Source organism: Grus americana, chromosome 3 (genome assembly GCF_028858705.1).
Source record: "Grus americana isolate bGruAme1 chromosome 3, bGruAme1.mat, whole genome shotgun sequence".
NCBI classification, from domain to species: Eukaryota; Metazoa; Chordata; class Aves; order Gruiformes; family Gruidae; genus Grus; species Grus americana.
In genome coordinates, this window is record NC_072854.1 from 117,682,123 (window position 1) to 117,704,697 (window position 22,575).

At 42.8% G+C, this 22,575-nt stretch overlaps 2 protein-coding genes across 2 annotated transcripts; both read right to left on the reverse strand.

The window, feature by feature from the left end:
- Positions 1-4,063: 4,063 nt before the first annotated feature.
- On the reverse strand, positions 4,064-8,594 carry OTOR (otoraplin). Its single transcript, XM_054822080.1, has 4 exons — positions 8,471-8,594; positions 7,867-8,006; positions 7,171-7,281; positions 4,064-4,349 (listed from the first exon to the last, which is right to left on the reverse strand). The coding sequence occupies exons 1-4, from the start codon at positions 8,592-8,594 to the stop codon at positions 4,326-4,328; spliced, it is 399 nt and encodes a 132-aa protein (XP_054678055.1). The 3' UTR covers positions 4,064-4,325.
- Positions 8,595-11,560: 2,966 nt separating this feature from the next.
- Positions 11,561-22,128, reverse strand: SNRPB2 (small nuclear ribonucleoprotein polypeptide B2). Its single transcript, XM_054822116.1, has 7 exons — positions 22,001-22,128; positions 21,596-21,683; positions 19,603-19,775; positions 15,827-15,967; positions 14,107-14,160; positions 12,457-12,545; positions 11,561-11,947 (listed from the first exon to the last, which is right to left on the reverse strand). Exons 2-7 carry the CDS (start codon positions 21,657-21,659, stop codon positions 11,788-11,790), a joined length of 681 nt encoding a protein of 226 aa, XP_054678091.1. The 5' UTR covers positions 21,660-21,683; positions 22,001-22,128; the 3' UTR covers positions 11,561-11,787.
- Between the last annotated feature and the right edge of the window lie 447 nt (positions 22,129-22,575).

Below are 22,575 nucleotides of genomic sequence, written 5' to 3' on the forward strand. Positions count from 1 at the left end.
CAAGCTTTTTACTTCAGGTAACGATTTAGGAGTATTACACTTCTTCAAAGCCAACCTTGCTGAAAAATACACAACGGTTTAGTTTAAAAGCTTCTGAATTCCCACCTAAGGTTGAAAACTGAATGCTAACTTCAGCTAAATAGATACCATGAGATCGCAAGTTAAGAGTGCAGTTCGAGGCCACATCAAGAGTGCTACACAACCTTGTTTAAAGGCAAAACTGAAATACACATCAAGCTGTGTGTATATTTCCCCTATGCTGGGATAAAATGAACAGAAACAGACTATAAGATCTTGTCATATAAATAGCACACACTGCATGTAAGATATTGTGTACATATTACTAAAACAGTAACAGTGAAACTGCTGTGATTTCTATAAAGAAACTGCAAGGACAATAATCACTGTAGGGGAAAAAGAAAGAAACTAGAAAATCAAAAGCCTCCTCCGCTGCCTGCTAGCGTAATATTGATTCTCCTCTCCTTCTCCTGAAAGTCAGTTCCTGTTTATTTCAGCCAGGTACGCTGCAGCATGAACACTTAGGGGTCTGAATGGCAAGCTGTGTTGTTCTGAAATGAGCTTCACCTAAGAATGTGAGATGCAGAAAGCAGATCTGTGTTCAGTGTCAAAACTATTGATCTTTAACTGTCAACTTCACTTTAATACTGCTGCCAACTGCAAGCACTCAAAAGTTTTCTCCAGACATCCTGTGCTCCCCTGCCATTTCTCCATTCCCCACTTCCCCCAGATTTCATCGTACAAGTCTGGGATCACTTTGTTTACCTTTGGTGCTAGTGCTGCTAAGATTAAGGTTGTCATGCTTCCCTACGTTTGTAAAGGGTAGAAACAGACTTTCCTCTGAAAACAAGGGATTCTGAAGTAATAATCAAGCCTCAGAAATGGGAATTTTAAATTAATCAAGCATTGTGAAACTTGCAATAAAATAGTGATAATTGAAGCATATCATGCCTGTTCTCTAGAGTGAGAAGACTGTGTCAGACTGCAACATCTCCACTCTTCTGAGCACACACATCATCCCTTATAAAGTGAATCTACCCAACATGCCTTCTCGGTGTAGCATTTTGTCGTGGTTTTACCCCAGCCGGCAGCTAAGCACCACACAGCCACTCACTCACTCCCCCGCATCAAGATGGGGGAGGGAATTGGAAAAGTTAAAGTGACAAAACTCATGGGTTGAGATAAAGACAGTTTAATAGGTAAAGCAAAAGCCGCACGCACAAGCAAAGCAAAACAAGGAATCTATTCACCAATTCCCATCGGCAGGCAGGTGTTCAGCCATCTCCAGGGAAGCAGGGCTCTGTCACACGTAACAGTTACTTGGGAAGACAAACGCCATCGCTCTGAATGCCACCGCTCCCCTCTTCATCTTCTCCAAGCTCCTTATAAACTGAGCATGACGTCATATTGTATGGAATATCCCTTTGGTGAGTTTGGGTCAGCTGTCCTGTCTGTCCCCTCACAACTTCTTGTGCACCCCCAGCCATCCCGCTGGCAGGGCGGTGCGAGAAGCAGAAAAGGCCTTGACTCTGTGTAAGCACTGCTCAACAACAACAAAAACATGTCTATATAACCAAAGCATCTCTATATTATCAACACTGTTTCCAGCACAAATCAAAAACATAGCCCCATACTAGCTACTATGAAGAAAATTAACTCTCTCTCAGCTGAAACCAGGACACATTTACAGAGAAATGATTGCTTTCAGAGAGGCAACGGCCATAAAGATCAGGAATTGCTGCATTCATTGTATTGCGTCCCTGGTGACTAACGAATGAAGTCACAATTCTCCTTTGGACAACTAAAAAAAAAGGATCCTGCCAAAAAGTCACATAGTGAGGCTAAAAATTTATTTCATCTATCATACTAGAGTTCAGATTGTAGCATAGGTCACCAATGCTTGTGAGATGACAGTTTTACACAATGTGGATGTATAAAACAAGTACTTATGACATTGTGCAGACAAAAGGTGCTATAAAGCTTCATTAGATTGGAAATCGTCCAACAGTTGCACATTAGAGACTGAATTCAGCAGACAAGTAGCTTTGCCAGTACAATGCTTCTTCACAGCCAGATGCTTTATGAATTCCACAAAGTGAACCCTTTTCTTACTTTCCTCAGAATTAGATTTTCAAGTAGCAAAGACAGACTTTGATGCCCCTTGAAAGCCTGCCGAATTCTTTTCTGCACAGAAGAGATCACCGCAGAACAGGGCCTCTGATGGCAGCCAGGGAAAAGGCAAAGAGAAATAAATACCTACTGGCCACATTCTGCCACGATAGCCCCAGACTTGCAGTAACCGCCAAAGAAGTTATAGCAGGCTGTTTTTCACCAATACTGCAAACATTGCCCTTTGTGCAAGCTCAGAAAGCACAATATATGTATATCTACTCCCTGTTGTATGCATTCTGCACTGACGGTATTATTCTCTTAGTTGTTTCACTGTGCTGAAGTATCCATAGCTCATACAAGCTGGTTGAAGAGCTAACAGGAGCTGAAAACAGTTATGTCTGCAAGCTTTTCTTCACAAGGACATGAGTTAAGTATTACGTGCAATGTCAAGGACTAAAACCACAGCTCTCACTTTATACCACAGAACGTCCAGTTCTCCTGGCCTGGAGCTCCTGTGCTGTAAGTGAAGAGGAAAGGACAATACCCTTGTGGAGGAATGTATATAAGCCTTTCGACATCTGCCTCTTACACATCCATGTAGAACTGGATACATTAGTAACTAAGCAATTATTGGAGATGATTTGAGGAAAAACTCGTATTTTCCAATAGCAAGTGCTAAACCTCACCTCACAATTTTCATTCATGATATACACAACACAATGTAATGTATTTTGTGTGTGTTTGCAAGCACCTACTGGTACGATACTGTTTCAAACCTGTGCCCATTACGTGTAGGATGCACTTCCACTGAGCAACAGGCCTATCTAAAATGAATGCATGCAATTGCAAACACCTCATCTTGGAAAGCTGCATTGAGTGGGAAAAATTACACTTTGTTGGTTAAAAAGTAACCGCTTACTCACAGGCAACCCTGCCAGTGGTTTTTGACAAATGCAAGCACTGCTAGTCCTAAACTGTTCTGTTATTCAACCTCTGCAGAATCATGAAATTTTACCTGAAGAACTCACTTTTTGAGGCTGAACCGACAGCACGGAGGCTGAATACCACCACCACCACCACCTTCAGCACTTTAACACTGGCTGACACAACCTCCCACTCCGGGTCTCGGGAGGCTCTGACCAACAGCTCCCCACGCGTCCCCTCCATTCTGGCTGGAGGCAGTGGAAGGCAGAGCTGGCTATGACCAGCCCGGGACCGGCGCCCTGGCGACCATTATGTCTCAGGCGGCCATCGCCCCTCAGGCAGCCATTCTACCTCAGGCCGCCCTTCTCCCTCACAGGCCCGCGAGCTGGGGGGCGGGGGAACAGAAGAAGCCCGATTCCGATTGGCTGCCGCGCTGGCAGGCGCTCGATCCCGCCCTGGCGGAAGGTTCTCCGCCCGCTGAGGCGCTGAAGACGGGCGCCTCTGCGAGGGAGCCTCACCCGGTGTCGGGCTGCCACAAGAGGGCACAAGAGGCCGCATTTAGGCCGTAGTTTCGGAGACAGTACCACCTACTCTGTGAGCATTTAGCATAGGCTAAACGTCTTTTGTACCAGCGGTTAGGGAGCAACGGGGCGCCGTGCTCCCTCCAAGCCAAGAGAGGCCCTGATCAGACACCGTCCTCAGCCTTACTTCATCCTCCTGTTTCGGCCCGCGGCTCTGAGGCACGGTGTCAGCTTGAACATGCCCCGTACCAGCACAGACGAGGGGTGAGATACTCTTTTTACAACACTGAAGCCCGTATTTAGTTGCTGGTGATTTCTCGGTTGTTGGATAGCTCTTGCAACAAAAATTATTTATTCCAGCGAGTCACAGATGGCTCACACAAGGAAGGTAATTTTAATATCTAATACAAGGTGTAAGGTTATGGCAGGAAAATGCAGGTCAAGATTGCACATCTAATCCCATACACAGCATATTTATACCACGCAGACTTACAGCATTTCAAAGGCTATTAGCTTTATTAACTAGTAATAAAGTATATGCAGGTAAAAAATTTCTAAAGAACAAATCCTGTGTGGGACTATTTCCCCATTCCAAATCACACCTTTTAAATGAAAACTTTCTTGTTTTGAAGACAGATGACTTGTTTCACAAACATCTTTTACAGGAAGGGCTGCGTGTTCAAGGAGGGTGTCCAGGTTTCCTCCTGTCAGCTTTCCCTGGTAGCAGCCAAGAGATTACCGCTTTCAGTGCTATTCACAGAAGAAATCGATGTCCTGAAAGAGAGAGTTAAAAGGAAAGACGTTTCCAGATTACTGAAGGATTAATGTTCCTTTCTCACCCCGCAAAGGTACATCAGTAGATACAAACACTGAATACACTATAATATACTCAAAGTATATTCTCTATAGATAAACTAACTTCACAGAACTCTGGAATAGAAAAAGGTCCCTTGTCTTTCAACTCCTTTTGCATAATTGGGATGATTTCTTCCTGCCATAAGTTTTTAAAGTGAATTAGGCAATACCACCTTATCTCCTCATTTCAAATGATTCCTTTATCTCCCTTTTATGTTTTGTATTCCCTTGTCCATACCTATGACTAATAAATCCAGGTAACCCTTCAGCCTTAAAGAGTTCCTAATCACACATGAAAAGGTTGCCTTAAACAGACTGTGGCTGTGTAATACACTTGCTATGGAAAAATGTGACTAGAAAATAAATGCCAGTATTTTGCTTGAAAACTTCCAGCATGGGATAGACTTCCACAGCATATTGCTTTCATCTAACTTCCTGCTGTTATTTTATATGGCTATGTAGATCTCAATTCTGCTGCAGGGAATTATCACACTGTGGTGTTCAAACTGTACAACATTTACATCAGACCAGCGTATCACATATAGCTGTCCACTGGAAGCAGAAGACAGGGAGCTGTTTCAGAGCAGGTGCTTACTGGTAATGAAAGTACTCTCAGCCAGCAAATGGCCAATTTTAAGTGATCGAGGAAAGGCAGGCAATCCAACACCACTTTGTAGTACACACAGTCTATTTTGTTGAGTCTATTGTGTTCAGTGTGATTCAATGTTTCAGAAGTAGCAGCACAGGGCGGGGGGAAGTCTCCTAAGATTTATTGCTCAAACAGCAACCAACAGACATGGATTACCCAGAGCTGCACAAAAGGATGCTGAGAGAAGTTCACAGGCAGAAATGTATAAACGTTTCTGATGGCATACATCAACTGCAACAGTGAAAGTTACTTTTGGGGGAAAAAATAAAAGGAGGCTGAGAGACACAGAGACCCCCAGGTTAATGTCCTCTTTCAGGCTTCTCTCCAGTGCAGCAGGTGGCCCCCCATAATACTTTTCCCTATCCAGTTCCTTATCAGTTGTTCTTCTATACATAGGCATTTGTGTGTGCCACCCAGTGCTTTGATCAGGGGCAGGCACTGCATGCTGATTAACCATGAAGCTTCAGGCATCATCAGGTCCCCTCATATAAATGAAACACTACAGCCGAAGGGTAGGAGAAGGGGACGGTGGAGAAGATGGCTCCCACACCAGTGGCAACCCCTTCGAGAGAACTACGTCAGGGTGCAACACTAGCTCTGTGTAAAACAGCACCTATAAGGGATATTTCCAAAGCAAGCAGCATGCCCATGCATAGATGGGTCAAGATGTGCTGTAGACTGTTTTAAATGTGAACTTAGATCCTTAAGGCCACATTTGCAACATGTGACTGAAAGCAGTAGAACAAGGAAGAGAATGCATGTGTGTCACCTTTTATTTTCGCTGCAAAGTTCCTGCATAGCAAGAAAGTGAAGTAAGGGTGAAATGACTGCGAAAGTCCATGTCACTAGTTTTGCAAAAGAAAATTACTTTCCAATTCAAGTTCTGCATTGCAGCCTGACAGCAGCCTGTGCTGGACCATGAGTCAGCCTGCAGGCTAAAACATGGCTTTAACCTACCTCTGCTTCCAGTTCAGCTTGCCGTGCAGCAGGCTGGCTGTCATATTGTTGAGAAAAGAGCTTAGAAATGTATTTTAGTCATTTCATATTCTGCAACTAATGAATTGCCACAATGCTTCTGGGCCAAATTCAGAATAAACTAATGTAGTGTCAAGAAAAGCAATCACTTATCTGAGATTCACATTTCCTCACATAAAGCTTGTCTGACATTATAACGCAAACCCTAGTGACTATTAACATGAAACAAAATTCTTCCTTTCACTTATTTCCTCTGTGTTAATGAAACCCACGTAATATCCGGACCTGGGATTAAAGACTCCAGATATGATTTCAAGATTGACACACTGATTGTATTTTGCCATACGCTTCAAAACAGCATATAGCTAAATATTCAATATTGATGAAGGTAATTACTGTAAACCTACCACTCAGTTTGTTTTTAAGCATAGAAATAAGCCACCAGGAAGCGTCAGTTGTAAGCCAAACCATACCAGCCTCTGAGAAAGGACCGTCCTCATCCACTCCTCTTTGAGGAGTTTCAGTTCTTCAGTAAAATCACTAATTGTCTGGTGTATGAGACACTACTGTACATAATCAGGGACAATCACCCTTTCAGAAATACAGCCTACTTACTCACAGAACACTAACGTGTTTCTGAAAGCTTTTTAATTCAGCTTTTTGATGTACCAATAACTTTGTTATGAGAAAGCAAGCAAGCTTTCAGTAAATCAGAAGTTCTGTATGACAATGTCCACCTCTATGTACCATTAATAGAAAGCGCATTTGTACACGTTACTAAAGTACACAGCACAATATCCAGACTCTGGGGAAAAAAAAAAAAAAGAAAGCTTTGGGTAAAACTTATGTGGCCTTGAAGGAATACTGTGCAAATCAATAGGAACTCTAATAGGATCAAGCCCTTAATGCAGCATTTGTAATGTCTGCAATATCAGAGCTTATGTTAAGGATTTTATTGAGGCTATTTGCCTGTATAAAAGCCCAAAGATTGGATCCCTAAGCATCTGTGATACGCTACAATCAACTGCCACAATTATGATTTGTTTTTACAGCAAATTAGCATTACACAGCCAAGTATAATTATGTAGCCAGCTGGGCTTTTTGCAAATTCCTTACCGTTGTAGGAACAGTCTTATTTGCTTCTTGATAGACATGTTGTTCTGAGACTAAACTGCTAGGGAAATAACCAACTGTCCCCATATGGTCTTCATACTGTTCTCCATAAACCTTCAAGCAAGGAGATGTATAATTAGGTACCTCAAAACAGTCCTCATCTGGTTTGAGCTAGGTCATAAGTTAGTCAAAAGAAGTTACTAATAGTGTTTCTTACCCTGGTTTTACATTTCCTAGTTTCCAATTAGCTGGCACATGAAACAAACCATTACTACAAGTTCTGATACAGGCATACGGTTTTTGGAGTAAATTAATGCTGCTTCTAGTTTATCTGGATTTTTTTTTTTTATAAATGCAGCTAATATTTACCTTTACTTCCCTTAAATTTAAAAGTTTTATGACCAACTGTCATAAAAGCCTTCTCCTCCACAGTTTCAGCAAACAGCCACAGAAAAGAACTGTTGAGCCTTTCTGTTAAGGTTCAGTTCATAATTACCATATAGTTATTGAAGATATTTCATTAAAAAATAAAAATTAAACACCTCAAGACTCCTCAATCAGTTTAAGTTTAAACATGTGCTTTGAAAACTAAGTTGCTGCTTAAAACCCACAATAGCTCAGCATCAGCATCCATTTCTTGTCAGAAATGTGTATTAATCTACTTCGGGTTTGTTCATATACACAAGAATCTCCTCTTACACTTCCAGCCCAGAATTCTCCAGAGTCTTTTTCTTTCACTAGTTTTGAATAAACATAAATCAACTGCCCTTTTTTAATATTAATGAATCGGCAGTCTGGAGCATTATAATCCTCTTCTGCTCTGGCAAGGGAAATGGTGTCTAGAAAAAAGAAGAAAAAGAATGAAGTGGACAAATTTAAATACATATATACTTTTGGAGAGAGAAATAGAAATATGTGTGTGTGCTTGTATGCACACATGTAAAACTATTTCTACAGATAAAAGTAGGTTTAATAAAAGTCATCAAGAAACTGTCGTGCTCATTTTTGTGTTCTCCAGTAAGCAAACAGCTTAAGAATGTGCCATTTCATCACAGTGGAAGTTACAATCCTCTCTACACTTACCTTCCACCTGAGTGAAAAATGTCCTTTACAAAACCCTTTTTGCAGTAAAACTGCGTGTGACATTCCACATAAACCCTCCCACTCTGCTTTTAAAGTAGAGAAACCAATGCAAATATAGTGGACCTAAATAAACAGAGTAGTTTTCCCTTGCACTACCGCATCCAAACTCCAGTCATTTTTGAGACTGTTTTGTCCTCAAAATAAAAGCAAAATTACTTACAGACACAGTCGTCATCAGCACACAGCTTCTTACTGGCAAGCTTGTCCATAAAAATTCCAGTTACAAGAGGACACATCAGTCCGAGACACAAAAATAGAATAACCAAATGAACACGTCGTGTCATTTTTCTTTGCTGCAGCCCTTTGCTGAATGCGTGCCGAGTCCAGCGATCCCCGTCTTTTATGGAAGAGGCAGACACCTGGACAAACACGCCGGGCCAATGGGAAGGGGTCAGGGTGACATTCCACCCCACCGGAGTAAGACCTCAGGGTCTACTCACAAAACTGAATCCCTTTCCAAAGCCATTCTGCATTAACATTTCAATCAGCAACCGTATTATTTAAACATTTTAAGCCTTCCCGTAGTTGTCCGTAGTCTTAATCTTACCTCAAGCAAAGTTTGAGAATGAAAATTAAGTCAGACCCTGGTAAGCAGCAAAGGAAATTACATCCTTGCAAATCCTCAAATTCTTCATTTTCACAAATGCTCACTGACAAGTGTAATCTTCACTGGACCATAAACTCTCCGTGGCAGAGATTCCCGTTACCCTCTACGGAAGGGAGATGCATAGATGCAAATGCAAACAAACCATTAGGGAGCTGAAAACCAGTAAAAGGGCTTTGCAAGTCAGCAATTTAAATTTGAAGTCTAAAAGGTTCAAGCACTGCATCCTTGTATAGGCAAAATCCCTTCCACATGGAGACACAGTGGAGAACAAAACAGGGGTTATGCCAGGACAGCGACATTTCACTTTTATTTACATAGCTGAACTCAGTTGAGCATTTGCAGATGCGAGACGCTGAACAACAGAGTGCCACAGACTGACTTAAAAAGTCCTCTTTACGCCTTGGAGAAGACATCTAGAATTCATATAACTTCCCAAAATCTTGTCCTAGCATACACGAGGCAAGACTTGTAGGGAGTATTTTAATTAACATAGATGCACGCACACGCAGAAAAGGAACAACTACCGAGTTACTGCACTGTAAGCGATTCACATCACAGCTGTCAGGCTTCAGAAGGCTGGTCTGGATCAATCCTTAAAAGTGACCAAGAGCAAGTTTGGAAATTCCCCAAACCAGAAAACTTCTTGATTCACGAGGAGGCCTGAAGAGCTGCTGGCTGTACCAGCTTTTAGTCCACAGGAACAGAGGGAACTGCCACCAAAACCCCCACAGTCTCTTTTAAAGAAAGAGCATCACCCAATTTCTAGCATCGCCCTCCTATTACAGCTGACTTCACCACATTCTCCTCTAATCTTCCAGCCCATTACTCCTTCCTCCACCGTCCGGTATGTAGTGTCTAACGGCAGCTCCACACAAACCCTTCTAAGTGAATAAAGGTGAAGAGCAGCGGTAGTCTCCTGTACACACACTAGTGGGATGCAAGGCCAGCATAATTAACACCTATAAAATTATGACCGCAGAAGGAAAAACTTAAGGTTCACGATGGAATAGCAGTCACTTTTGCTCCCTTACAAGCACATTGAAATGATTTTCACTTGCACGAATACTTGTGAAATCACACACACAAAAAAATCACTAAGACGAATGAAAAAATACATATATGGAGATATGACAGTAAACAAGATGACACTGGAAGGGGCATCACCTTGCAATGTACTCTGGGAGCACAAGATGAAAGATTTTCCAGGTCTTGTGCAAAAAAGGCGATTTATGCTGCTAGTTTTATGCTTAGAGATGCACTGAAACATAGCGCTTGCTCAGAAATTGAGTGGACGTGCCAGAACTACAAAGTATACCAAGATTTTATAAAAAAGCAATCATGCTTCCCTGAAGGTGCAACACTTTGCAAAGAACAGTTCTAAGTCAGATCTCAATTGTTGCAGAAGACAAACTGGAGAAACAGATGCTCTGCAGCTACAGCAGAGCCCACACCACACAGGAAAGGACCGCATGGAGCTATGGTCATGGAGGAAAGGCTCCAGCCTCCAGCACCCTTCCTCCCACCACCAATCAAATCACTTTGGAAACAGAAAACACCTCAACACTTGCAACACAGCTACAACGCAAAACATTTTTCGTTGTAGTTTCTTGCCTAAACATCAGCTCCTCTAATACTTGCCCGAACTACTTCTAAAGGGAATCATGCTAACTCTATCCCATTACTTCTCTGAAAGGGTAGTTAGAGGCCTCACAGAGAAAGTGTTCGAGAAGTGAGGAATGGTGCAACATGACAAGCATGAACACGCTGCAACTGCTTCCTCTCAAACATCAATCTTCAAGGGTCTGATTGCAATCCTCCCAGCCAACAGCATGCAACAGCTGCTGCCAGATTCACCAAAAATATAATCATATTTTAAGTACGTTTCATTATTCTGTTAACCTAAAATATCTCTCTAGGTCTTCCATCACCTGAACAGAACACTTGAACTTTTGCAGTGATCCATGCACCCAAATACTTAGAACAGTTACAACTGGCAATACTGCATCCAATCACTGTATTCGGTGTATTTCATGTCACACAACACCCGCAAAGGTTTTTGACAAATGGGGGGAAAAAACCCCAGAACCAAGCCCAGAAGCATTAGGACATGTATTTTGGAAAAACCTGCCTAAAAACAGACCATCAGGCTCATCTGCATCGTCTTTGTAAAGAGCCAGAAAGCTCTTCCTAAACCATTTATTAAAATCATAGGGCTGGAAAGAGCAGAAGAGAAGACAACAGAAACTTTTATGTTTCTTCTGTGGACCTGCTTCTACTACCAGCCTTTATTATAAAGACAAAACCAAGTTGAACGGTGCTGTCAAACTCCTCAATTTCTACCCATACCTGGAAAAAAACCCCCAAAACACTAACGACAATTTGTTTTTCTTAAGTGGCAAAATTATTCTCACTGAAAAGCAGCTGTCCCCTTGATAATGAGGCTGAAGATTGAGTGATGCATTTATTCTGAATATGCTGACATTTAGCATTCCTGCTCATGCTTTTTGCTCTGGAAAGACAGCTATTTTTCCAGCACTCACTCCTAAGAAATGAGTGTCACCTTAAAGGTAGTTAAACCAATATACTGAATAAGCCCTGCAAGCCTAACAGATCAGTAATAACACAGACTCGAGGAAAAACATGGCCTGAAAACAGTATAAACTGAATTTATTTTATAAAAAAGTTAGTATTTCAACAGTAACATTTACTATCCAGGTGATCCACAGAAATCCTACATCTGTCCTGGCCGCTGTGGGAATTTTACACAAGTCTTAAGTTTTCTGCAGAAAACAGCAAACAGGCTAGTTGATCAAAGTATCATCATATTAAAAAACCAACTATCCACAGAAGTCCCTTATAGGAGCACCCGGTTATTTCTTCGCGTAAGTGATTTTCATGGCATGAGATGGAGTAATCTTGAATCCCTGGAGAGCATCTCGAGCAGCTCCTGCTTGATTCTCATTTTCAAACTCCACAAATGCAATGTCATGACGCCCAGGCACTAAGCGTACTTCTTTGAATCCAGGAAACCTTTAAAATAAGGTGAAAGAGTCAGATAATATTTCCTAGTTCAATAACACATCTCTCTTCAGTAGCCATAAGACTTTACCATAAGCATCTAAGAGTATAATATTTACTACTAATGAAAGATTTAAATTGAAGGGGTTTACTTGTCCAGTCCTTAGAACCAAGCCTCAATTAAGGGTTATTACATGGAAGCAATTTAATCAGTCTTGCGCACACATGGAAGCAACTAAAGCTAGTTTTAAAACTGCTCCTGCTGTCGTAAAGTCACCAGCTTAAGTCCAGCACAGATTGATAGTAGATAACTTACACAATCAAAACCAGCTACAAAGAAATCGGATTTGCTTTCTGTACCAAGTCATCAGAACTGACATCTGTAATCTTGGCAGTAAGACAAAGAACTGAAATACCTTCAGAAGAAACTCTCATTTCTAAAAAGTCAGCTTGCCAACTGAGAAAAAGCATACGGGTAACAGAAAAATTCAAAGGAGAAATCCTTTCTATTCCAAACTTACTGATTGAATAACATGGACAGCATCATCTCATTTGTTTCCTCAGGCAAGTTATTAAGGAAAAGGATATAGTTTGGTGGGTTATCAGGCACCTGCAATAACAGAAGACCAGAGCTCAGAAGATTATACACAGTTATCTGTTCCTCTCCATCTGTCTGCACGATTATTTGAACCAAGACTCACATATCCTTAGTTTTGCTCGTAACGCTGCTAGCTGGACATCAGTATACCTTCATGCAATACGCAAACATAGCCCCTTGGGTCTTTTAAAAGAATGTATTTATTTGGAGAGGCTCTTATTTCCACAAAAATCACAGTAACATATTGTCTTTGATGTTGTATTTAAACTTGACAACAGCAGACACTGCAGTACCCCATCGCCCCAGATCTTAGCCCTGCTGGGGTGGGATCCAGGTGCCAAAGACACCTGTATGGCAGTGGAAGAACCTATGAGAGACTCACACCCTTCCAGAACAGCACTGGGAGGCCAAGGTAAATAAATATTCTGTTCATCTGCAGTAGTACTGAAATACTGAGTAACTTTGTGCAACTGAAACCCACAAAACCCACGTGGTTTTACTACAGTGCGCTACTCAAATGTATTAATTAGAAACCCCATTAGATTTAATGCTTTAAGAGTCTTTAACAGATTCGCCTGCTAATATGAATGTGTAGCAACCCACCAGACACAAGGCTGAGTAGTCAGTTTGCTGACACTGGACTGGAAGGCTGGAATCTCCCTAAGTCATTAAGGAGATTACAAAAACAAAAAGAAATTGAACACCACAACTTCAAACTTCCTAATAACGGTGCCAAGTAAGTTAATGCATCAGCAGAACAATTTCCTTCAGCTGATGGAAATATTCCAGGCAGTGCCATTAGAAATTAAGCTTCTAAAGTTCAAACAAATACCTCAGTGCTGTGCTTACACATACTGTACCTTGTACCAAGTGATACCTGAAAGAAAACTCAGACTGGGAGCAAAACATTTTCCCCCGTGGATCATGTACACAATTCTCAATGACAGTACTTAAGAAATGCAGGGCAGGCAAAAATATTCTTTTCTAGTATTTGCCTTCCTGCAAATCCTGGCTCGTTAGTACCCCCACTTCCAACACATATGAATCATTTCAAAGGTCACTGAGCAGACAAGATGAGTGAAGCGTGGGGTGTTGTTGCTGTATCTCCATGCAATCCTTCGGAAAATAAGATACTTATGAGAAAAGAGACAAAGTGAGTACAGGACCCCCAAACACCTGAAAGGAAACTTTTAGGCAGATAATCTGGCACCCTGTGTAGTCTTCCTTCTCCTTTCTACTACAACAAAATAAGTTAAAGGGAATTTATGAACAACAAAAAAATAAAAGAATCCTTCAACTGATACTAAGCATATTCCAAATTTAAGAATCAAGTGGGATTTGTTAATAGTGTAGTTTTCTGTATAATACTGAGAAACTGCAGATTTTCATTTCATGTCAACTAGGTACAGTAAAAGTGGGATTTCTTTTGTTTGTTTACTGTTAGACAAATGTCTCACAGAACAGAAAGGAAGCTATGAAATATATCCTCAATTTTCCACATGTACCAAACTATTATTCACAGGGTATAATTTTAGACATTAGTGCTTTTAGTCACCAAAATAAAAAGCATTACCTGCTGATTCTGTGCTGCAGTCCCTGGGGCACTGGCTGAATTTTGTGTTGCTCCCTAGTAAGTACAAAATAGTTTTACAAAGTGTTCTGTTAGAAGTACATAAGCACATATCACCATGTTTCTGTACAACTCAAGTAGTATGTTAAAGATTTTTTTAAGCTACAATCCAAAGAACATTTTTTGCTTATGAGGTATCTCCCGAAGGGAAACATAAAACATGTGAATTTCGCTGATGTCCAAAACCAGGCAAAGAAAAAACATGAGTAGTATCTGATCTAATGGCTGATTCGGCAGATAGAGCAAATCACTATTTCTCCACATTATAAAATTTGGTTTAATAGACAGGAAGAAAGTGATTTTGAAAATGAAGGCCTAGACAGGACACAGCTATTAGGAAAAAAAATAGGTGTTTCCACTGAGGACTCCTAAAGCTATTACCATTATAGCTAGTAGCAATTATTTCTTCCTATGAGATTTGTAGATAATGATTATTTTTTTTTAAATAAATCCTCAGAAATCTGAATATTCTACCTAGAAAACGTTGCTTTCTGTGAACACTCTTCTCTCTCCTTGATACCAATTTGCGCCTTAGCAGGAAGAGTAGTTAAATAACACATTAATCAAACTCTGTGCCTTGATGTTTTCTGCTGTACTTCAGCACATAAATTACTAGATGTTAGGTGAGGCCAGGCCAAACCTTACTGGAGATATGTTCCAAGCGAACTCCTTTTCTTCTAACTGTGAAATGAATTATCTTGTTCCCATTTACCATTTTTCAGTGCTTACAGAGCAATTAGGGCATTAAAACACTGCAGGAAAAAGCTGGTTGAGCACTTGAAGCTGCTGTTAAAGAAAAGCACACACATTTCCTTTATTAAAAAAGCATGAGTTTCTACTTGTCCTAGTTTTGGCCGAGATAAGAGTTAGTTTTCTTTCCAGTAGCTGGTATAGTGCTGTGTTTTGGATTTAGGATGAGAATAACATTGATAACACACTGATGCTTTCAGTTGTTGCTAGGTAGTTGTAGTGTCTACACTAAGTCAAGGACTTTACTGCTTCTCATGCACTGCCAGGTGCATAAGAAGCTGGGAATAGCACAGCCAGGACAGCCACCCAGACTGGCCAAAGGGATATTCCATACCATATAATGTCTTGCTCCAGATGTAACTGGGGAAACTAGCTGGGAGGTGGGATCACTGCTCAGAAACAGACTGGGCATTGGATTAGTTTTTTTCCTGCATGTGGTGAGCAACGAATTTGCGCATCACTTGTTTTATTATTATTATTGTTACCGCTATTCTTCTTCTCTTCCTTTGTTATTCTACTAAACTGTCTTTATCTCAACCCATGAGGGTTTTTTTTCCCCATTCTCCTCCACCATGCTCTTGAGGGGAGAAGGGGTCAGCGAGCAGCTGCGTGGTGCTTAGTTACCGGCTGGGGTTAAACCAAGACACTACTTTGGTTTATTCTACCTTTGCCCTACATCTTTGTTTTCATCTAGTAATAGGAATGGAAGGGAAAAAAAAAAAAGGAACAGCAAGGACTGTATAATCAGCCCTCTTTCCTTCAACTTTTGGCAAGTGCTCAAGAGCACTAGATATCAATAGACCACAATTTAGGAAATTGAGAAGTATAAAAAGACAATACTTAGTCCTAGAAAACCATAATTTACAATAGCTTTTGTCTTTGTTTTTCTTTTTTAAAAGGAGAAGCAGCTTACCTGGATAATCTTTTTATTTGCCGCATTTGCTGACTGCTCCAGAGATTTGGCTTTCTTCTTTTCCTTCCTTTTTTCCTTATCAGCAAAAGTACCACGCATTTTAGAGATGATGTCAGAGTCCGTTTTTGCATACTGAATACGCTTTTAAAAGGAAAAAAACAAACAACATACATTTTGCAGTTAATACTGAATATTTTGTACCACTTTCATTAACTGCGTTCCACTGTGCATTTACACATTTTTTTGCAGCAACTTCTTATATTAAAAATATTGTTATAAACTGTAAGTGCAACTGTAGAGAGCATCAAATCCCCGTAATTCATTCTGAACACAAACAGAACTCTAAACTCTATTCATTCTGAACACAAACAGAACTCTAAAAAACACCTTAAGATGGAAATTGCTAATATTAATTCATTGAAATCAGAACTCTATTCATCTAACAGCATCTTTTAAAACCTGCAGGTTTTTTAACCCCATTTTAAGGGGAGTTTAAATTTTACAGTGCTTTCTCAGAGCTCTGCAGAAAACTGAGTTCAACAAAACTCAGGCTTCTTAAATAGAAAGGCAAGTACCCACCTTAATCCAAACTGGATTGCATAGGCTCTGTCAGCAGCACAACGGTGCTGCTTTTCTGACAAAGGCTGCCCAATGCACTAGCCAGGGGCGTAAAAGCAGATTCAGCTACAAGTATCCAGGTGTGCAATGTTACATATGCCTACAATCCTACCATTTTTACTATCAGACACTGCATCACTACAGAATTACGCAGCAGTTGAAGATTTTTTTTTCCATGCTTTTGTTTAGTGCTTAGAGTATGCATGCTGCAGGCAATATTCAAAGAGCAAAGTACACCTGAAAGCTTATGAAGCCTTCATCTTTTTATTTATTTTATTAAAGTCAAACAAAAAAAAGGAAGCCTACAGAGGGTGGAAGCAAGGGCAGGCAGCCTGGGAAGAATACAGAGAAACTGTCCGAGCAGCCAGGGAGCAGGTTAGGAAAGCCAAAGCCCTGATAGAAATTAGCCTGGCCAGGGATGTCAAGGACAACAAGAAAAGCTTCTGTAGGTATGTCAGTGATAAGAGGAGGACAAGGGAAAACGTGGGTCCCCTCCGGAATGAAACAGGTAACCTGGCTACCCCGGATATGGAGAAGGCTGAGGTACTCAACGACTTCTTTGCCTCAGTCTTCACTGGCAAATGCTTGAGCCACGCTGCCCAGGTCGCAGAAGGCAGGGACTGGGAGGATGCAGAACCACTCACTGTAGGAGAAGATGAGGTTCAAGAATATCTAAGGAACCTGAAGGTGCACAAGTCCATGGGACCTGATGAGTTGCATCTGCGGGTCTTGAGGGAACTGGCGGATGAAGCGGCCAGGCCACTCACCATCATATTTGAGAAGTCCTGGCAGTCCGGCGAAGTTCCCGCCGACTGGAAGAGGGGGAACATAACCCCCATTTTTAAGAACATTAAAAAGGAAGACCCAGGGAACTACAGGCCGGTCAGTCTCACCTCCGTGCCTGGCAAGATGATGGAGCAGACCCTCCTGGAGACTATGCTCAGGCACATGGAAAATGAGGAGGTGATTGGTGACAGCCAACACGGCTTCACTAAGGGCAAATCATGCCTGACAAACTTGGTGGCCTTCTATGATGGGGTTATAGCGTCCGTGGATAAGGGAAGGGCAACTGACGTCACCTACCTGGACTTGTGCAAGGCATTTGACACTGTCCCGCACGGCATCCTTGTCTCTAAATTGGGGAGACATGGATTCGATGGATGGACCACTTGGTGGATAAGAAATTGGCTGGATGGTCGCACTCAAAGAGTTGTGATCAACAGCTCAATGGCCAAGTGGAGAACGGTGACAAGTGGCGTCCCTCAGGGGTCGGTACTGGGACGGGCACTGTTCAACATCTTTGTCGGCGACATGGACAGTGGGATTGAGTGCACCCTCAGCAAGTTTGCCGACGACACCAAGCTGTGTGGTGGGGTCGACATGCTGGAGGGAAGGGATGCCATCCAGAGTGACCTTGACAGGCTGGAGAGGTGGGCCCGTACGAACCGCATGAAGCTCAACAAGGCCAAGGGCAAGGTCCTGCACGTGGGTCGGCACAATCCCAAGCACGACTACAGGCTGGGCAAGGAATGGATTGAAAGGAGCCCCGAGGAGAAGGACTTGGGGGTATTGATGGATGAGAAGCTCAACATGAGCCGGCAGTGTGTGCTTGCAGCCCAGAAAGCCAACCGTGTCCTGGGCTGCATCAAAAGAGGTGTGACCAGCAGGTCGAGGGAGGTGATCCTGCCCCTCTGCTCTGCTCTTGTGAGACCCCACCTGGAGTACTGTGTCCAGTTCTGGGGGCTCCAGCCGTTGGAGCGAGTCCAGAAGAGGGCCACGAAACTGACTGGAGGGATGAAGCATCTCTCCTATGAGGACAGGCTGAGAGAGTTGGGATTGTTCAGCCTGGAGAAGAGAAGGCTCCAGGGAGATCTAATTGCAGCTTACCAGTACCTGAAGGGGGCCTACAGGAAAGATGGTGAGGGACTGTTTATCAGGGAGTGTAGTGACAGGACAAGGGGTAATGGGTTCAAGCTGAAGGAGGGTCGATTTAGGTTAGATATGAGGAAAAAATTCTTTACTGTTAGAGTGGTGAGGCACTGGAACAGGTTGCCCAGGGAGGTTGTGGCTGCCCCATCCCTGGAAGTCTTTAAGAGCAGGCTGGATGAGGCTTTGGGCAACCTGGTCTAGTGGAGGGTGTCCCTGCCTGCAGCAGGGGGGTTGGAACTAGATGGTCTTTAAGGTCCCTTCCAACCCAAACCATTCTATGATTCTACGATTCTATGATTTCCTATTGAGTTTTACCAAGCACAAAACTCTTTAAGGGTAAACAACAGAACTGAGCTCTCACGATTCCTTTTTAAAGACTTCATTAGCGAATCTGAAAGTGTTAATAAAAAAGCTCGTGGCTCAGCAACACAAGAGCTGTCTGTGCTTTCCTTAATGCTCAAAACTGGTATTAATATATCCATCCATCACCAAAGTCAAGTAGGCATTGTACATGTATCATTATGCCTCACAAATAGTTGCAGAATTAAGAAATGGCTAATTATCCAAGCAGGCAGCAATAACAAGGTGTCAATTTTGTCCTATTCTGCACGTTATCAAGTACATTATTAAATCACCTTCTGTCACCTAGCAGTGTATTTGCCTCACTGACTGAAATTCCGTTATTTGGTTTGGTGATCTAATGCATGCACAAGCAGAACTAGCCATCAATTTAAAAATAAAACACTGGTCACATCTGTTGATTTCTGGAAAGTAAAACTGCAGAGATCTTCACCCTACTCACTGTTACTTCAAAAAGGAAGCATCATATTCTAGCTATTTAGTAGTAATAGTAATTAAGGTTACTCTAGATAAATTAACTGAAAGCAATTAATTTCAATACTATTACAGAATGAATTTCATCAGTTCAACAGAAGACATGATGAGTAAAATGGAAGTATCTGAGGTCTTAAGAACTTTAATCCAGCATAGAAAAACATAAAGCCATCACTTAGGAAACCTAAATGCTACATTCAACCTCTATGTGTTTTAACTACAGTCTCTCCAGCATCCGTCTAGCTTGCATAAACATATGTATTACCAAGATGTGACGTGACTGAATAGCAGTACAATTACGAGTACATGCGATAGTTAATTCACAAGGTGCAAGTACCAAAACACCGTATCATACCACAGAAATTTTTCTTTAAAAAATGAACAAATTAACTTACCATTGGTTTCCCATAGAATGGAAAGCCTTGTAGTTGTCTCAGAGCATTGGTAGACGATCCAAGTTCTTTAAATATAACAAAAGCTTGTCCTCTCATCTTCATAGTCTTTAAAGCCACAATGTCGACCACATGACCAAACTGTGAGAATAACGCATACAAGGACCTCTTCAGTTCTGTTGACAATACGAAAAAATGGATTATAACAGGTTACATGCAAGTGTCCACTTCCAGAGTTTGCTGTCCTTCAGGGACAAGAATGTTTGCCAGCTTTAGCTCACACAGTGATACATTACATGAGTTTAGTCAAAACTGTTGCAGGAGTACAGGTTTATTTGCCCCGTTTTTGTAAGTTGGTGTGTAACACTTGGTTTTGCACCTCAAGTACTCAGCTAGTGAAAAAGTTGTACCGCTATCCATTCTACCAGTCTAAGAGTAACAATGACACGGGGGTTCGATATACATTTTTTCATATACATATATACACACAGTCTCACACATTCAAGTATGATGTATGACAGCCATCAAAGACTGATCAGAAAATCAATACCGTAACATGCAATAGTAAAGAGGTATGACTTAAAATAATAACTACTTGAAGGCTAATTCCATTTGGAAATTTTGTTTGTAACTGTTTAATCAATTCTTTCACACATGTGAAACATATTTTCATATTCTGGATCCAAATATGGTTTTGTATGATCGCACTGTACCTTACAGCTGCAATAGATTTATTTTCATTCTTTAAAATCACCTGACTACATGCCAAATTAAACCTTAATCTTATCCAATCAAGCTAAATAAATCCTCTGTATTGGAAAATCATTCTAACTCACAAATCTTACATTTGAAATATTTCAGCAACCTAAGAGCACTGCCTCTTGTTTACTGCTGTTGAGTCCTGGTAGTACCAGCCCACCATCACTTTCTCCAGCTGCGCTTGACTAACCACAGCACTATATCTTTTTAAAACAGTTTTCTTATCAAAACACTTATCTTAAAAATAACTTGAAGAACTGTGTTAAAAATAAATCACATTTGTAAGCTTTACAGGTAATTTGGAATCCTACATTTAAAAATTATAACCGCACAATTTCATAATGGAGACTTAGTAGTTTATAGGGCACTTAACATGCTACAAACAAAGCCCCAAGTTGAATTTGTTCAGTAGAACCATCTTGACAAGTTAACTAGTAATTTCTCAGCAAAGCTGCTCCCACTTTCAGATCTCTCTCTGAAGCACCCTGAAGAAACATTTAAGTAGTGCTAGTCTGATCCAGGCACTCAGTTCACAAAAAATAACAAATACATTATGGGGATCACTTTAGATTACAAGCTAAGCATGAGCATGAAGTGGATGGTTCTATGCAGACACTGAATATAAAGCCAGATAAGGGCAAGAGATTTTTTTTTCTTGGCACACTGTAAGGAGATAACGTTCCTAAGCACGAAGTCACCTCTGTCTAGGGAGGGCTGCAGCAACTGCAAGGCAGTGTCTCTAACGTGATGATACAAAGCAGGCTAGCTCATACAATCTTCGTTGCTCTTCCATGGCGCTAAAACAAACGAGCATGCCACATCTCAGCGAGTGAGGACTGCTGACCACCGAAACGTATACCAACGTGCCTCCTAGCATCACTGGGTATTCTGATTACTGCTATCGTTACAGTTATACATATTGTATACAGTTATATATTATGTGAATGTGCGGTTAGCTTCAGAACCACAGCAGAGAGGCAATCAGAAGCTTCCTTAGAAATAGGGGCCCTGGTTTACAAAAAGACTTAACCATTGCGCTACGCTCGTTGACTTTAGCTGCTGCTTCGTTACGAGCAGCGTTTGCCGGCAGCTCGGTGCACGCCCGCCGTCCCGACGGCGCCTCTGAGAGCCCCAGAGGCCACGGCGCCGCCAAAACGCGGAGTGCTGCGTGAGAGTGTATAACGAGGCGTGGAAGCCTGCCCAGTGTGTGACGCCCGCTCTCCACAGACACCGCTACCTTCTTTCTTAATCTTGTCATTGATGTTGTTGATGTAGATGGTGTGGTTCGGCCTGATGTCCATCCTCCGGGGCAGCTGCTGACTTGCCTGCGGGCAGAGCACACGCGGGAGCCGTTAGCGGCGGCCGAAGGACCGTCCGAGCGCCCAGGGAAGGGGAGCTGCCAGCGCCGACAACACCGCAGCCCCCGGCAGCGCAGCGTGCGCCGGCCGCCGCGGGACCTGGGACGGGCCCCAGAGGCTGCCTGTCCTCCCGAAGGCCGCACGCACGCCCCGCTCCGACCGTCCCCGCGCGGACGGACCCCAAGGACGGCGGGTCGGGCGCTCCCGGGAGGCAGCCCCGATACGGCCCGCCATCCCCCCTCCCGCCCGCCTCGGCCCGAGCCCCACGCCGCCGCCCAGCTCACCTCCTCCCGCCGAGATGGCGGCCGGCCCGTCCCGCTCCGCTCCGCAGGGACGCGGCGCAGGCAGCCCAGCTGCTCCCGCAGCAATCGATGTGCCGAGCGCCGGCGCGCCGATACCGAGCGGCGCCTGCGCAGTACTGGCCACCGCCCTGCGCGGCGATTGCCGTACTGGTGTCACGTTGGTTGGGTCCCTCAAGCTGCTGGCGTATGCTGACACCCTAAGGGCAGCGAGGTAAAAGGGAAAACGGGTCATAAAGCCGTTCGACAAGCCGCTCCATTTAAATAATGCGAGGAAACATACGATATCGGTTTTTTATTCCCGGCCCTCGTCTAAAAGGTAAAGCAGCCTGTGGGTAGACCTGGTTCTGCAGCCTCAGGGCCCAGAGCCTCTACTGCCCCAGCGGGTCCCGTCGGGCGCCTCTGCCTGGGCTGGAGAGGTGTCGTGCCCGCTCTGCCGTCCGGTAGAACCCGCAGAAAGGCCTCGGGGCTCCCGGGCTGCCTTTGGGTCAGGCCCGAGGTGAGAGAGGGCCGTAGTCGAGGCTGAGGGGAGATCGGTGAGGCTGGCAACAGACCGCAGT

Bases quoted from the DNA above. Each gene is read 5' to 3' on its own strand.
- SNRPB2 (XM_054822116.1), bottom strand. From the start codon at position 21,659: ATGGACATCAGGCCGAACCACACCATCTACATCAACAACATCAATGAC. The intron at 14,161-15,826 runs GTAAGCTGCTTC...TGTACTTACTAG, and splicing joins CAAATAAAAAGATTATCCAG to GGAGCAACACAAAATTCAGC. The intron at 12,546-14,106 runs GTAATGCTTTTT...CTGTTATTGCAG, and splicing joins CTGCAGCACAGAATCAGCAG to GTGCCTGATAACCCACCAAA.
- OTOR (XM_054822080.1), bottom strand. From the start codon at position 8,594: ATGACACGACGTGTTCATTTGGTTATTCTATTTTTGTGTCTCGGACTG. The intron at 8,007-8,470 runs GTAAGTAATTTT...TCTTTTTTCTAG, and splicing joins TGCTGATGACGACTGTGTCT to ACACCATTTCCCTTGCCAGA. The intron at 7,282-7,866 runs GTAAGAGGAGAT...CCTTGCTTGAAG, and splicing joins GAGAATTCTGGGCTGGAAGT to GTTTATGGAGAACAGTATGA.